Source organism: Copidosoma floridanum, unplaced genomic scaffold (genome assembly GCF_036245765.1).
Source record: "Copidosoma floridanum isolate Cflo_tuat_1 unplaced genomic scaffold, Cflo_Japanese_pri ptg000014l, whole genome shotgun sequence".
In the NCBI taxonomy this organism is placed as follows: domain Eukaryota; kingdom Metazoa; phylum Arthropoda; class Insecta; order Hymenoptera; family Encyrtidae; genus Copidosoma; species Copidosoma floridanum.
Window position 1 is genome coordinate 7079924 of NW_028321891.1, and position 16313 is coordinate 7096236.

The 16313-nt window shown below is 43.3% G+C and overlaps 1 protein-coding gene across 1 annotated transcript in view; it reads right to left on the reverse strand.

Annotated features, from left to right (window-relative positions):
• LOC106636192 (uncharacterized) overlaps positions 1-14554 on the reverse strand; it is an 86772-nt gene extending 72218 nt beyond the window's left edge. Inside the window, exons 1-3 of the mRNA XM_089592063.1 lie at positions 14099-14554; positions 9414-9526; positions 8942-8999 (exon numbers count right to left, since the gene is read on the reverse strand). Coding sequence (XP_089448189.1) covers positions 8942-8999; positions 9414-9526; positions 14099-14162 — 235 coding nt within the window. The 5' untranslated portion in view covers positions 14163-14554. The remainder of the gene's footprint in view (positions 1-8941; positions 9000-9413; positions 9527-14098) is intronic.
• Positions 14555-16313: the final 1759 nt, after the last annotated feature.

Sequence of the window (16313 nt, forward strand, 5' to 3'; positions counted from 1 at the left end):
ACTTTTTGCCGGACTCGTTTCGCTCGGGCGACAAAGTCCCGGGAAAATGAGGTGCCACCTCCTCAGGATCGCCCTGGTGCTTGTCTTCTCCGGTGCAACTAGCTGTGGCAACGTGGAGGCTCCCACGGACGTTGCGTAAGTTTATCAAGTAGATTTTTGCCCATCACGGCTCTGCGGTTCCTCGAATAGTGGAATTTGTTTGCGACAGGGGCACCTATGCCAATGCCACGCGAGAAATCATCTACCAGGTGAACGTCGATAGCTACGTCGACGAATGGATCAGGTCCATGGGGCCATCGTCGCCGTTGAAAAAGCCACTGGACATAGACGACGTGCTAAGATCGATAGCCAAAAGCGTGAGTACTTTGACGGAAATTAACTTTGTGCTGACGTGTACGGTAATGAATAATGTTGGCAGATCCATTTGGTGTTGGACAAAGGGAAGCTGAGGGAGTTGAAGAACGTACGACGAACCGGCGATTGCGTTACTTTGTACAGGAGGAGGGCCATAACATTGATCTTGAATTTGGGATGGGACCACATCGGAGTGAGTATTTTGTACCTGTACATGATTTTTTTTTTTTTTTTATTAGCCATTGAGGCTGCAGCGTAGTTGTTTATCACGAAGGTGTTGTTCAAGGTGACAGTGACAAATTATTCCGTTGATATGAATTGTCGGAAACGGTTATCTGTGAATTGAGACTCAATTATAATTAATTATATCTCAACGACGCATTTCAGTTCGATTACCAGTACTCGATCGAATTTTTGCTCGTCAAGAGGACTGGCCTGCTAGTTGGTGACATTCGGAATCTAAAAGTAAACGTTGCCCTTGATTTGGACTTTGCAACGTACGAGGCAAGATTGAGAAGACTACACTTCGTCCACGCGGGGTAATTAATCGCAAAGACAAAAAAAAAAAGACTCGACCACACGAAATGTTACTAGAAAAAAAAAACCTTTTGCAGGTCAACCCAACTAAAGCTCAAAGATCATCCAATGGACTGGCTGTACAATTTCATCATCAGAACTATGACGACGGTTTTTAAGGGTGTGGTCGTCAAGTCGATGGAATCAGAGGCCATTAAAATGGTTCAGCGACGAATCGACGAACTGAACAATATTTTAGGGAAAAGTGGAGGGCCTCGCTTCAAGTTTGTTAATACGATTCCTCAACATCAGGAACATCCTTCGATTGCACGAAAGTGAATCTTATGTTTTTAATGATACTGCGACTAAAGAACCATCACATTCACTAGCGAATTTAGGAGCTACTTTCGCAATGTTGATGCGGAGTGGAAGGTATATAAGTAAGGGTTTGATTATCCTTAAACGTACTTGTCAACAGCATTTTATTGTTAATTCAATTTTACGTTCTTCTATATATATATATATATATAGTTTTTTTTTTTTTTTTTTTAATAAAATAACCTTGTCCTCGACGATTCAACATAAGAGATCATGTTGAGCTTGAAAAATGATTGCAATTATATTTTGTTGCTCACGATGTAATTTGAAAGAGGCTTTGACATTTTTCAATTATTTTGTCACTTGATTTTGTTTAAATTTGTTTTCTGTCTATCAAAGAGAAGTTTGGTAGACGACGACTTCTATACAGGTTCATTATTCGATCTCACCGAAATTTTGCTCATAGGGTGGGTACTAGTATAATAACACAACAATGTGTAAATATTGCAATGCGTACTTACTTATAACACATAAGATTAGCGAAGTGACCATGGAAAAAAAAAAAAAAAAAAAAAAACTTTATTATTCATACGCAATTAACGTGGATTTATTTTGTAAATCAAAATATATTGTAGTCGAATTTCTGCCAAAAAATGATTGTTGTGTCCTCGTCTCGAGTAACCCCCGTTGATCGGAACTAAAATTATTTCGATAAATTTTGACTCCACCCAGGTTGTACGCGACTTTAAAGTACCACTTTGTGATTGTTCAAGCGAAGCAATTCCCATTCTATACGCGTATGTACGTGTGCACAACTGCACAGCAAACAATTGTTTTGACGATGAAGTTGCCCAGCGACGAATCACGAACCCATAAACCGAAACTATCCTCGTGCGCAGTGTATACATGTGATGTTACTCGTATAAAGATACCTGCTCTTGTACTTACTTTACTTATGCACACTATACCCGTGCACCCTATATACACCATAATGAGATCAAGAGCATACATGGGCGAGGGATCAAGGGAACTTCCACTCTGGCATTACCCGCACCGACTGCCAGAGAAGCACACAGTATCTCTTAATTCCTTCGAAAACTATACCATGTATATAATATAAGCGGACTCGAGAGATAAGTAGATACTTCCCAACGTGCGCGCATTTGGAAATAAAAACTTTGCCCCGCACATGTGTACGTACTTATAAAATGAGGATTCCTATATCCGTGCACATCTCTTTGCTCGAGTTTATTCTTACTTCGTTCTCTGGAAATAACTATATAACGTTGCGTGAGTATATATATTATGTACTTGCGTAGTTTGAAGCGCGACGCGGCACGTGCGATAAAACTCATTCCTTGCTCGTTTGCCGATTCAATTAAGTAGGATACAGACGCCAAATTTTAAGCTCCAGTCGATACGTTGTATACTATAAAAATCGGAAAATCGTACAACTTTTAACTAAAACGTTAATTTGATACGTGTATATGTATACGAAAAAAAAAAAAAAAAAATCACTCGATCGGCAATCGGTAACAAAAAAGTCCCTCCCGATGAATCGAAAACCACCAGCGGAGGAAAAAATAGAGACAGTTGCCCATCGGAAGTAAGTTCCTGCACTTCCCCTTCCCCGCTTGCGCGCAATGGTTCCGCTCTAGCGTCACATCCTCTCTGCTCCCGCGACGCGCATCGTATAAGCTCGTACACGCGTGCATACCCTTCCTCTACGTACATATATTTATACACACGCTTTGAAAAAATGCACGAGCTGGACATTTAATTCTGCTGACCTGCGGAGCTCGGGGAAATTGAAGTTGGCTCTGAAGGAATGTTTTTTTTTTTTTTTTTTTTTTTTTTCGAAAAGACCGAATGTGTGTATATATATATGGCGAGTCGAGTTTAGAGCGCAGCTATGCAAGGGGGTGGGGGAGGGAGTTTAATTGTTTCGGCGATACGACGGGCACAATGGAGTGCAAAGTTTTAGGCGCGATATAACGCTTATACGGGGAGCTAATGGATAGCGGAAACAAGTTGCTGCCGCGGCCTGATTCTCGTCAACGGGCATGGGAAATCGGCGCTTATTTGTTTTCGTGCACTGTTAGCATCACGACAATGTACAGGTGGAATCAAAGATTACGTCATTTCGAGGCTCGTGGCGCGTTACGTAATCGTGAAAATTCACGGAGCCCGAGTCGATCGGCGGGAGAGTTTCAAGCCCTTCGAGTTTCGTGCATAAAGTGTTAAATCGAGCAAAGTGCCCCACGACTATCGCTCGCGCGTGCGGAGTAAATGTGCGTACACGCGGGGCGATCTAAAAGCAATTATCGCGGACTCGGCGTTTTTTTTCCCCCCATGCACTTTAGCTCGACTGCTCTTGTGCCATTAAATTCTCTGTCGCGCCCTTCTTTTTCCCCCCGAAATGAATTATCATCGCTCGGGTGTCTATTAACCGGATCTACTCGTTTATCCAACTATTTCGACCGAACTGGACTTGTTACTGATATTTTTTTGTCCTTCGTTTCAAACAAATTTAATGAACAACTCGCCAGCGTTTCGGAAGAAAAAAAACCAAAATGTCCTATCGGAATGCCACCGAGATGAATTATTCAATCGCGTTGCATACGTACCTTGATTACCCTATCTCCGAACGATGCTGCTTATGCATTTTTTTTTTTTTTTACATTTGTACACGTAGTGCATATAAATACGCGCGATACAGCTATGAGACGCGAATAACGTGGTGGTATGCACGTGGGTATGTATATAGCCTTTCACATTTCAAGGGCCGAGGTAATATAAAAAACACGCTCTGTGTGCTCCTCGTTTTTGCTCGCGTGTGGTTAATATAATAGCGAGAATCGGGAAAAATAAAATTGCGCTATTCGCGTAATCATCGATCGAAAGTCCCCGCATCGATTTAAACGCGTGTGTCGCGCGCATGACTATATTTATATTATTGTGGATACGTAAAGGTAATGCAATATGTTTCGCGGCGACAAACGGATCGTAGTGTTTCAAAGGCCTTGCCTTAAAAAGAAAAAAAAAACTATTGGTGATCAAAACGTTAAAGTGAGTCACGTGGCTTTGTGTATTAACTGAAGAAAAAAAAAAAAAAAAAAATGCTTTTGTTACACAAATTGTCGAGAGATCGTATACCTATGCGATAATGTAATACGGAAAAGCAAAACTTGTCATTCGCGAGCTGTTACGGAGCAGCGATGTTCCATAGGCATGAAAACGAAAGAAAGAAAAAAGAAAAAACAATTACTCGCTTCTCTTTTCCGTCCCGTGAATATAAATATGTACTGTACTATTTTTGCACCGAAACATTACACACGGTCGCGTGCATATATATACGTAGGTATGCGAGCGGCTATCGCAAAACCGTTCGGCTATACTGTACATTATAGCCATTATTGCCACCGCGTATATGTTGCTCGTACAAGCGCACACTTTCGAAATTCCTTTCTGGTGTAAAATGTTCGTACCCAAAGGAGACGCATCAGCTCTGAACATAAGATAGAACACCCGCGCGTATCCTATACGAAAGATATTGGAAGAAAGCACTGTATATGTATACGAAGTGAGATGATACACCGCGATAACATTAGACGTCTCCTCGTTTAAAGTTGAATTTCAAGCGAGCGCTCGACGATACATTCAAGCACCAGCGAATAAATTGCATCAGATGCGTCGCTAAACACCCCATGTGTATATAATGTATAGGTACGGATATAACGTGTGTGTATCGTGCAAAAATATTTTAACGGGTTGTACACGCCATACGTATGTGTCGAGCGTGTGGGTATTAGAACTCGCGCGAGTATTTTTGCTGATTAGAGGGAAAAGGGGAAAAAAGAAAAGTGAACGCACGCGCGTGGAGTGAAGGAAGTTACGTGGATATGAAATTGAATATTTGTCGCGGCGCGTCTGGTAAAATTATACGGCACTGTGTGCGCGAAGGGACCACCGAAGAATATTTTGTTGTTGGGTTTTCCGTGAAATCGAGTTTTCGTAACCGGCTCTTCCGAGATGACAACGAAAATAACAGGTATAGGCGCGTGTGTGGCTTCGTCGACTAAGTGGGACGAGTATAAGTGTCGGGCAGACCTGTGGTATCGAGTTTCCATCGAGATTTAATCAAAATTCAAAAAGTGCTCCTTTTTTTATAAAATTTGTAAAATAAGCTGCATGGGAGTGCTGTTAAAAAAAAAAAAAAAAAAAAAAAAGATAAAAAATTTCGTTCAATAATGACTAATATTTTGGTTCAAACAAATTAATTAAATGCTTAACGGTGCCAAATTATAAAATATTCAAAACGTTTTATTTCAAACAAAAAAAATTTAATCCCTGCGCAATTTTTCATTCGTATTTTTGATGCTTTCTTTTTTAACGCTTTATTAGTCGTACGAAATAATGTATTTAAAAATTCGTTTTAAATTAATTAACAAGGACGACGCTACGCACAGTTGCGTTTGACTTGAATAATTAAAAAAGTATTTCGTTTGCAAAAAAAATTGTTAATTCTTCTGAAACATACCCACTACGATTCTACTCACTTGCACGATAAGTGCGTGCACCTATACAGAGGAATTCCAAAACAGCGATCGAATCGTTTTGCATCCCAACGCAATGAATCAGCCGTTCAATCAGTCACCGCTGGCGTTTGAATTATTTCCGTTCCAATCGAGTAGAAAACATTTGCCGATCTGAGATACCTGAGCGTCGCGCGATTCACGCACGAGGTACGTTAATTATAAAACAACTGCGCGGAGGTGAGCGCGAAAATCGTTCAGCATCCATATGTATATAGCCGGATGTCATTGCACTTCACGGCAATCGAGTAGATACATCCACGGACCCCCCCCCTGTAAGGATACACGTACACGTGCATACTCAACTTTCGACCTCACTTGCACCTTGAACCTTTTCAATCCACGCCCATGTTTCGGTGCATTGAGGACAAAAGCGACATAATTAAAAAAATTCGTATACGACATAACGCCCAGCACGTGAATACCAGGCTTGTAACATATATGTTATACTCGGTTGTGGTGTAGAAGAGTCGGGCGCAGGCAGCACTCTCACTTTGCGAATATCTTGCGCAACCGAGCACAGAACCCACACATGCGTCCATATAGATAGAGCAAACGTGTACACATACACACACACACCAACACTCTGTGCTCTTATACTCGCGCAGCATCTGCCCCCGGGCCTGCTCCGCTCGACACAGGCGCACAGATCGGTTTGCAAAAAAGTGCACCCACGGAGAGGAGCGCATCCTCCTACCTATATATTTATTTCATTCTTCGTTCCGCCATCGTCTCCCGTGCTGTGCAGCATCCTCGCTCGGTCCAAAATCGGTGCTCGCACGGAAGATCGGAAAATTGTCGTCTCCCTTTTTGTTTTTTTCTTTTTTTATTTGCTTCAAATTTTATCATCAACACTGTGCGGGTCGCGCAACGCACCGACAACAGCTACCCATGCCATTATCGCACGTGCGTGTGCTCCACGAGCTGCTTTCACACTTCTTCCACGCACGCACGCACAATTCGAGTGCCACACTATGTGGGCGCTCTTTTTATTTGTTGATTAATTATTTTTCCGTGACGTTTCACCAAATCGTCTCCGCAATTCTTCCTCACGGTTTTCGACGAAGACAGCTCGCGCACTTGGTTCGTGCCGATTTCGATGATCGGTAACTACACGTAACGGGGCACACTTTGCGCGGTCTAAAAATAAATGAAAAAAAAAAAAAAACAGGGGGTTGATGATGCAAGCGTATGTTTTCAAGCACCCACCACGCAGGAGGGGAATCGCGCGGGAGAACGCCGACACGCACCGAGACGAGAGTTTAAAAGAGAGAGAGAGAGAGAGCGCGAAGCACCGTGAAAAAGATCGGGAAGCAAACTGACACGTATGTAGCCAGGAGCAGAGGCCTTACCTGTGCCTCCGCGTATTATACAAGCTGGAGCCTCGTGCCGGCCCTCTCTCTCTCTCTCTCTCTCTGTCTTATTTACCTGGTGTGGCTTGTATCCACGCTCTTTTCTCCTTCTCTCTTTTACTCCTGGCGTTCGCCCGGCTATATACATTCGCTCCTCCTCCACCAACAGCCATATATACGTCCGACGGTCTGTCTCACTCGCGCCTGTTACTACTTATACCTCGGCCTGTGCGCCAATGCAGGAGCAACCGAGAGAGGACGATAGACCTGGCACACGATACATAGATATAATAATTACCTGGGGAACGGACCGACCGACCGTTGCCGATTCGTTGCTGCTCGCTAGCGTTTTGTTTCATCGAGTTTACTCTGTTTTTTTTCATCACGTGGACCCTTCTTTGTTTAATTATTGTTGTCGCCTAGAGTTAATGATAACGAAAAAGCGGGTGATTGGACGTTGATCGATTTATCATGGGAAAGGTGAGCGCTTCGAGCTTCCTTACCGATCGAGCCGCAACATAATGTACCGTCAAAGAGATATACATATATGTACATAAGCTTTGAGTAACGTCATCGTGGCTGATTTTTTTCTTTTTTTTTTCCACTCATACGCAGCCGATCCTCTTTTATCGCACGAGATATTGGACGCCGGATGACAAAACGCGCAAAATCCGGCTTTACGCGTGTACACACGGCAAAAGATTACCCGCAGGCATTGTGCTCGAAAGCGCCCGATACATCGTAAAGTCCGTCGTGTGTTTGTCGCGCAAACTCAAATCTCATAAGTCACCCCCCCCCTCCGTGGGAGGAGGAAAAAAACTTTTGCTGCTATCTCGGACGAAGCATACATACATACATGGGAAACGCGTGCTTTTGCAAAATAAATACGTATCTCGTGAACAGGGCGCGCGGGGTGTACCAAGGGGTATTGTGTACTTTTGAAAAAAGAACAAATTTTTCTCTTTCCCCTTCTTGTTATTAAAAATTACTCGGCAAGAAAGTTTATTTGTGTGTACATGCAATACACTCGGTGGGCTCGGAGAGGTGAGTTCTGAATTCATTTACCTTCCAGCTCGCCAAAGAGTTCAAAAGAAGGTGAAAACTCAAAGGGGGAGCTGAAACGCATTGCATGAAATGTGCGCTCCGAAGTGTAAAGAAAAAGGCGTAGAGTCCCGTCGTTTGCCTAATTGAATCCCCGCCAAAACATTCGGCAGCGCCGCGAAGCCAGTTGTTTCCTCGGGTCGGAAAATGCTTTAGGGGGGCAGAGTCAGGAGTCGCTTCTTCCACTCGAGCTTCGCTTAAACACGAAAAGGCTCTCGCGAGCCGAGTTTAAAACTTTTGCAAGGGGGGGGGGGAAGAGAAAAGGAGAAGGGCTCCTCGACGACGAGGATGAGACATCCCTTGGTACGGCTCGAGCGATCGAAGGCTCGGAAAAGGAGTTGGTGTTTTTTATTTTGAGCCATCGGACCCACCCACGGGTTTGTGTTCTCGCGTCAGCTCGCGATATTGGTGAAATATGTGATGCGTATCGATCCCCACGTGGAAAACAGACGGCTGACGAGCGTCCGGGCAAGTCACGGAGTTGCAATAACACTTAAGAAGTTTCGCGTCGAGCGACAGCGAGTCTTTGCCAACTTTCACTCCCCGAGCGGGGGGCATGAGTTTTTGGCCATAAAAATTCATCAGCTCGTTAGCTTTCGACTTCCTGCGACGATGCGTAAAAAAAAAAAAAAAAAAAAAAAAATTCTACCGTGTTACTCTACGGTATACTCATGCAACGGTGCACATAACATGTTAAAGCCATACCCATTTTGTTGCCACTCCTCCGCTTGACCCGCAGACATATCGTCCTGGATTTAATGCACTGCAACAGACAAAGGCCATCGATCGGTACATCAGGTAAAACACACACCTCCGCTCGTCCCCTCTCCAGAGACTCTTTCTCTTTTTTTCGAACCAATTCACAGCTGGAATTCTTCCAGATGACGGGTAATTTTTTTCCCCTCCCCGAGCAAACGGTATGCAGGTATACGCAAAATAATAAAAAAAGGACCCAAGCTAGACGGGTGCCCTGCTTTTTCTTTTTCCAAGCAAATTATCGCGACTGGAGCTCGGCCAAGGCCCCCTTCCATAATACGTGCACGAGGTGTACTACGCGGATATCGAAGTTTAAACGCAAAGATTCGAATTTGGTTAAAAGAGTAGCCGTTTTGGATGAAAATCAAGAAGCTCGTAATTTCGTTTGCAAATATAAAAACAAAAGGGCATTCTTACTCACCTGGTGTATGTGTTTAATGACTTCCTCGTAGGTCGCGTTCTCGAGGGTCCGACCGTTGATCTCGAGAATCTCGTCACCGACCTCCAAGTTGTCGCCATTGTCGGCCGGCGAGCCTGTCCCAAAACACAGGTTACGATCCATTAATTTAATCAACACATGTATTAAATACACGATTTATGGTGCAGCGAATGAAAAATAGTTCCTCGAGGCGTCGAGGTGAACATTTTTAATTAAAAACGCCCGGTGGTGCATACATACAGAATGGACGTATATACCTCGGCAACACATTGGCATTATTATGCAACCCCATTGTATATTCGCGCGCAAACGAGGTCCTGTCGAACTCGAAAATAAAAAATGGCCCGACTGGAGTGAGACGCGCTTTAATTCATCAAAAAATGTCGACATCGATGCGCTATGGATTCGCGTTTCTGGGCTGCGCGTCAAAAATTCATCCGACCGGACCAGAAGAGCTTTTCGGGAGTCCTTCGGTATGAGAGCGCTACTGGGCCATCCTTGCATGGTATAGGAAAAAAAGACACTGTAGCTCGAGCTCTGTACACAAGGGAATACTCCTGAGCGGCTTAAAAAAAAAAAAAAAAGATGGGGGGAGGAGGGCTTTATTATCTTGACGCTCTATTCATTGGAGGGAAAAACCGCATACCCGAAGAGCGGAATAAAAGCACGGCCAACACGAGGGAGTGGAATGCGGTTCCTCTCACGGCGCGGAGCGATCGTGCGCGACTTATCTTAGAAATTTCCTCATTTCCCGGCTATGAAATTTTACACGCGGAACATTCCAGCTGAGCATATGCGGGTGGAAACTATAAGGGGTTGTAAGGTGTATCGGTGGAAGGGAAGAAAAGGGGTATAAGGGTCAATTTTTTTTTTTTTTTTTTTGGGGATTCGTTGATCCGGGAATTGTAACATTATAAAAGTATGCCAATTTTTGTACATTTTAAACCTTTTAATTCTTCAATGTCAATGAAGGAGATAAGTTTTAAAAAAGAAACATTTTTTGTGCAAAAAGGTATTTAAGAAACGTCTTCACTGTTACTTTAAAAATTTAATTAAGTACAAACGACAAAAGTAAACATTTTCTTTCAAGAGCGAAAATCAGTAGTAAGTGCCCGGTTTTGGTCAGACATGCATCGGCCGGTAGCTAAAAAGTCGAGTGATGCATTTCTATATACGTGGACAAATTGTTTAATAAAAATCCCTAGCGGTTTCTTTAAAAAGTACATATATTTTTCTCAACCTCGTAAAAATAATGATGTGATACAGGGTTGGGTACTCTTGGCTCTTGCGCAAACTTTTTTAATACATCAAATCCAACACTGCTAGCACTTGGAAACGCATAAATATCAATAGTTTCAAAAAACCACGTAACTTTTCAAATTAATGAAATGACTCTCTCAAACGCGTTCTATTTACACTTGCATACGTCAAAGGAAGCGAATATAAAATTCAGTGTACATGATGAAGAGCTTCAAACCTCATATTTTTTTGCTGTAATTATTTTGAGTGAATTCTTAGCATTATGACAAAGAAAAAAAAAAAAAAAAAAATCAAACAATCAATAAAAAAAAAAAAAAAAAAAGCTTCGGAAAACATTTTCCGCGCACAAATTACTTTCATATCAATGCTGGCCGTGGCTTCAAAACCCATCCCAGTCGAATTTCCCCTCGTTACTTTAACCTCCGAAATTCTCGTGCCATGCATAATTCAAACTTACTCCTCAAACGAGCGGCGCGCTCGTGCAGCTTACGTACATACTTCACGTAAATAACCAACTTTGGACTCGAAACTTTCAACTCGACCGCGACCGCGGCCACGATTTTTCTCACGCGTATAATCACCCCACACCCCCTCCTCCTCCTGGTTTTAAGCCGAGCATAAAAAAAAGGACTATTATTTAATCATCCTCTGTAACCGCGAGCAAGAGGGCAGGCATATACTCCCGTATTTTTTCCTGTTTATTCAAATTTATTCTGGCCGGGTATTTTTAATTTGCACGGAGAAATATTAAATTACACCCCCACCACGGGCACATTTGCACTTTTAATTTCAATGAAGAAAAGAAGAGGAAAAAAAAAATAAAATAAAATAAAATGAAGCAAGACTCGTTAACGGTATGAAAAAAAAAAAAAAAACGCGGTAACTCATTAAGCCTCGCAATCAGCTCGGGGGGGGGGGTCGCGCAATTCAAAGTTTATAGAGAGCAAAACAAGCTCCCGCGCGCGTTCACACGCAAAACAACGCGAGCACGAGAGGTGGTGTATCGAAAACGGCAAATAATCAGCGCCCAACCGTGAAGAGAACCTACACCTGGTTAGTGTACCCATCCGCCCCATTGCACTGCGCCGGACAATCAAGCTGTACAGCGTATGTGTATACGGATCGATATCCCTTGGGTTGTGGTGGGTGACTGAGAGAAAGGAAAAAAAAAAAAAAAAAAAGAGACGCGGGACATTGCGCAGGCAGCCGGAAAAACGGGATCCAGGGTTCAAGTGGAAAATAAGTCTATGTCTATGGTATATATAGCTGTGTTGCGCCGAGCGTATATTATATATACGGGGGAAAATAAAAATAGGGCAGCGTTTAAGAGGTAACTGGGCTCTTTTCGTAATGCCCCGGTGGTGCCCGCGAGAACCTCCGGCTCTGATCTTTTTAAAGGGGATGTATCGAGCACGCGGGTGTTTTATTGGTTCGAGGTTGGAAAAAATATTTTTTTATAAAGAAAAGCTCAAAAATCAACGCGTGATCGAAACCAAGGGAGAAGTGGGCGTAGGGGTGGAAATTCGGAAATCAAACAGTGTCCAAGCTATACTCGTGTAGGTGTATGTAACACAATAGTTGTGCACCGAGTTCGTTTAATCTTCCGGTGGTCGGTCATCAAAAGCTCCAAGTACTTGATGAACGGAACAATTCGCTTTGAGCGCCCGAGAGGGGCGGGGGCGGTGCGAGTCAATAGAGAGGGCAGTTTTAAGCCACCCATATATGTATACGTGCATGTAACACTCGTATAGTTGCGTTAAATAATACAGGGGAATCATTTAACGTGGTAATGAGAGAGCAGCGGCGAGAGACGGGATCGAGCTTGCGAAAAGTTAGGTTGATATTGAAAATCCAATTGTTACGGGTTCACGGAAAATTAGATTGGTTTTTAATCGTGAGATTACAACGCTGCGGTCGTAATGGGTGAGTTATGGAATTTCTGAGGTTAACTAAGCTTAAGCAGATGACTTCAGTAGAGCAAATTTCTTTTGCCCTTACGTGAATCTTAAATAATTGAATCTACGTTAATTACTGCTTTTCCAATTGTCAAAAGATGTATATTTTTAGAACTACAACCTTTGCACCGATATGCCGTGGAATGTCAAATATAGTTGAAAGTGGGTGTTGTAAAAACAAGTTTCATTGTCATGAGATTTTTTTAAGTTACAAATTGCTTGCCCAACAAAAATGGGTTCAAAGTTTTATACTTTTGAGATGCATAACTTTTCGCGACAATGTTTGCAGGGGTCTGAAACCATACCGTTAAATGTATACGCTATAAATAGAATTCCTAATAACTGGACTTTAAATCATCTGATTAAATGAAAACAAAATTGTACCTATAAAATAAGAGCTTAATCAAATGGAAAAACTCCTTGGAATGGTCTATTAAATTTCTTGTTTCCAAAAACCCAGTGTTGCAATTTATTTCAGTTGGCTACGCTTTTTGCCGCAACGAAAATACAAGGCACTCCTGTAGATGCCCAAAAGCGAAAAAATAGAAATCAATTACTCTCGCGCCATCGAAAAATAACAAATCTGCACGTTATTGGACCGAAAAAGGTGGATGAGAATTTTTTGAAATCTGTCAGAAGTAATGCACCGGTGAACTTGACACAAGGGACAGAGTAAGAAAAAAAGCACCTCCAAGCTGGAGAGTAAAGTGACAGGGAGGATATTTTTCTCGATCGAAAACAGTTGGAGTTTTAATTACTGTGCGTGTGTCGTCGTCATCCAAAAGAGAGAGAGAGAGAGAGAGAGAGAGGGAAATATCATCAAAAAGAAGTCGGAGGAAGGAGGTCGAGCGTGCACTGCAAAGAGCCCGGCAACATAGAACGGAGCTGGAGCAGGAAATCCTTCGGACGCGAATAACGACTCCGAACAATACGAGGAATCGTCCCTAGGCTGCGCCCTGAGCTTCTCCCTTTTTTTTCTCTCCCTCTCTCTACTTTTACAAGAGCAGGACCGCCGCCCACCTTTTCCTCTTTCTTCTCGTTCTTCTCCTTTGCACTGAGAGGAGTGTGATAGAGAGAGAGAGAGAGGGGGGGGGGAACGAAGGCAAGAAAGAATAAAAAGGATTTAATGATATCCTCGCGTTGAGAGAAATAGAAGGGACCAAGAGTGGAGGAGGCGTCACTCGGCGTGGGAGAGGAAGAAATCACTTTGGAGATTTCCGGGTTTAATCGAAGCGCCGGCTTTGCGCGTAAATTATTGTCCCACCGGATTGATCTTTCGCGTGGGATTCCCAGGTATATTTTCCTATATAATCGCTCACACCTAGGGATGTATTTAACAGCGAAATGACATATCATTTTATAAATAAATACGAACAAAGGCCACCAACAACAGAGATAGAAGTAACCTGCACGTGCTTATAAAACAAAAGATGCGCTCGCACGTACACTCACCGTAGAGCTTCATCTTGCCGGCGTGGTTCATCAATATGATGATGTAGCCACCGAGGTCGACCATTTTTCCGCTGTGCCTCGAAGCAGAGGTGCCTTTTACACGAGGGTAAGCGTTAAATGCAATACAGAAGTGACAGTGGGAACCGGGTGTCCTTGGCCGTTCTCCTCTTCGCCGGCTTCTTCATCGTGGCGTAGCTGTGAACATCGCTGTGAAGTAAAGGGGTTGTACGGGGGGCCGGCCAGCCGAGGGCCACTTGCCGGCACTACATCTTCCGCGGCACCTCGACCGCGTTTCTGGTGTTTTGCTATGGCCTAGCTCGGCTCAATTGGACGATGGATTTTTGTTTCTGGAGCGCTGCTGCCGGCGATCGGGTGGAAGCTGGTGCTCGGACGCGGTCGACGAGCTGAGGTCGGGGCTCGGCATCGTCAGCTGCAGCAACTTCGCTTCGTCCATTGTTGGCTCTGAAAATGAAAAAAAAAAAAAAAAAAAAACAGAAATGTTTATTTTTCCCTCTTCTCATCTTCAGTGGTACCAATTGATCGGTATTGTTATTCTTTCGAACGAAAAATGCAAAGGTTTATCGATCTCACGGAGACCAGCGCGTATATTCAAAACACGTGCGTCGTGCACTAAATCAGTAGAAAAGGTAAACGGTACGGTCGGACGGGCTGTTTTCTACTGAACGGGCAGTCGTATACCTACACACGTATAAGTATATGTGTATACGGGCGCATGAAAATCGAGAGCGGCATTCATTTTCCCGGGGAAAAGCATTTTCAATTTTCTTAATAAACCGGGAGAGAGAGAAATATGGTTCAATTTCAAATTTTGCCACGCTAATACCGTGTGTACCTAGTATTTCTCGCGTGTACAGCGAGCGAAATAGTTTCTCTTTTTTTTTTTTTTTTTTTTTTTTTTTTTCTTTTTTCATTTAAGAGCAGAGAGAGCATCTAATGGAAAGTTATAGACGTGCATCGCGTCATCCGATCACGTAACTTTCCGCATTGTTGCATGGTAACCGTGGCTTAATTGAATTCATACGACGTCATGTGGTGCGTCGTTCCGGTCTCCCCGAGATTAATACACCACACCGTATAGGATGCATAATTTTACTTTGACAGTGCAGCGCTTCGGACGAGCGTATACGTGGGGGTATTTTTTGTTATAACTTTTCTCGTTTTTTCGTTGTTGTGCATACAAAATGGTCCGCAAAAGTCTCGGCTTCGAGAGCCAGTCTTGGATTACCGTGGTGAGAAAAAAAAAAAAAAAAAAAAAAAAAACATAGCTACTGTAGGTACATCGATTATTAAAAACATCATAGTTGACGAAGGAATTAAACAGCATTTATTTCTCCATTTTCTTGCTCGAGTGACAATTCATTCGAAAGAGCCGAGTAACGTCAGCAGGATTATTAAGAAGAACAGGGGTACAGTAGCTGTTACTTCAACAGCGTTAAACAATGCCGTTTTGACATTTCTCCGTCTCTACCTAGCTCGCGTTCTTTTCTTCTCGTTGTTCTTCGCGCGCAAGTGCACTCGGAGAAACAAAAAAAGAAAAAAGAGTCTTCACGTGAATGCCACGTATGTACAATGTGTGTATACGTTTCCACAGTCTGGCAACTTTCGACTAGCACAAATATACTCATGCTCGCGACAATTTACACGTTCGTATTTTGAATCACAATAACGTACATCAATAATGTGCTCGGTCTTTCTAGTCCTCCGTATTAAGTAGGCTGAATGTACGACTTTGATTGTCGAGGAAAACAAGAGCTCTCCTGCCGTGGTAAATATTTCAAAGAGCTCCGGAGCACGCACAGCCTCCCACGTACACCTAAATCTTTCAGCTCTTGAACTCAGACCGAGCCATTAGCGCAAAGGAACGAGGGAAGGAAAACTTGAGTTCCCCCCCCCCACTCCCGTGTAGCGGGTGCACGCGAAAAAAAGCTCAGTCACGGAGAATAGCATCACCTCACGCACATGTCACGGATGATGGTGAAAAAGAGAGCCATATGCACGCGGATCAAAGTTCGCGATAGGAAAGTTATAGCAAAGGAGGACCCACATCCCGAGAGAAGATAATATATATATATAAGAGCAGTGGGTATATGTGTATGCGAACAGAGTCACACAAGCAGCCGTCGCGAGCGCGCCCCTTCAACCGCCACCCCCGTTCGCTAGTCTCGTCCGCCCCACACCCACGAGCGAGGCTCCT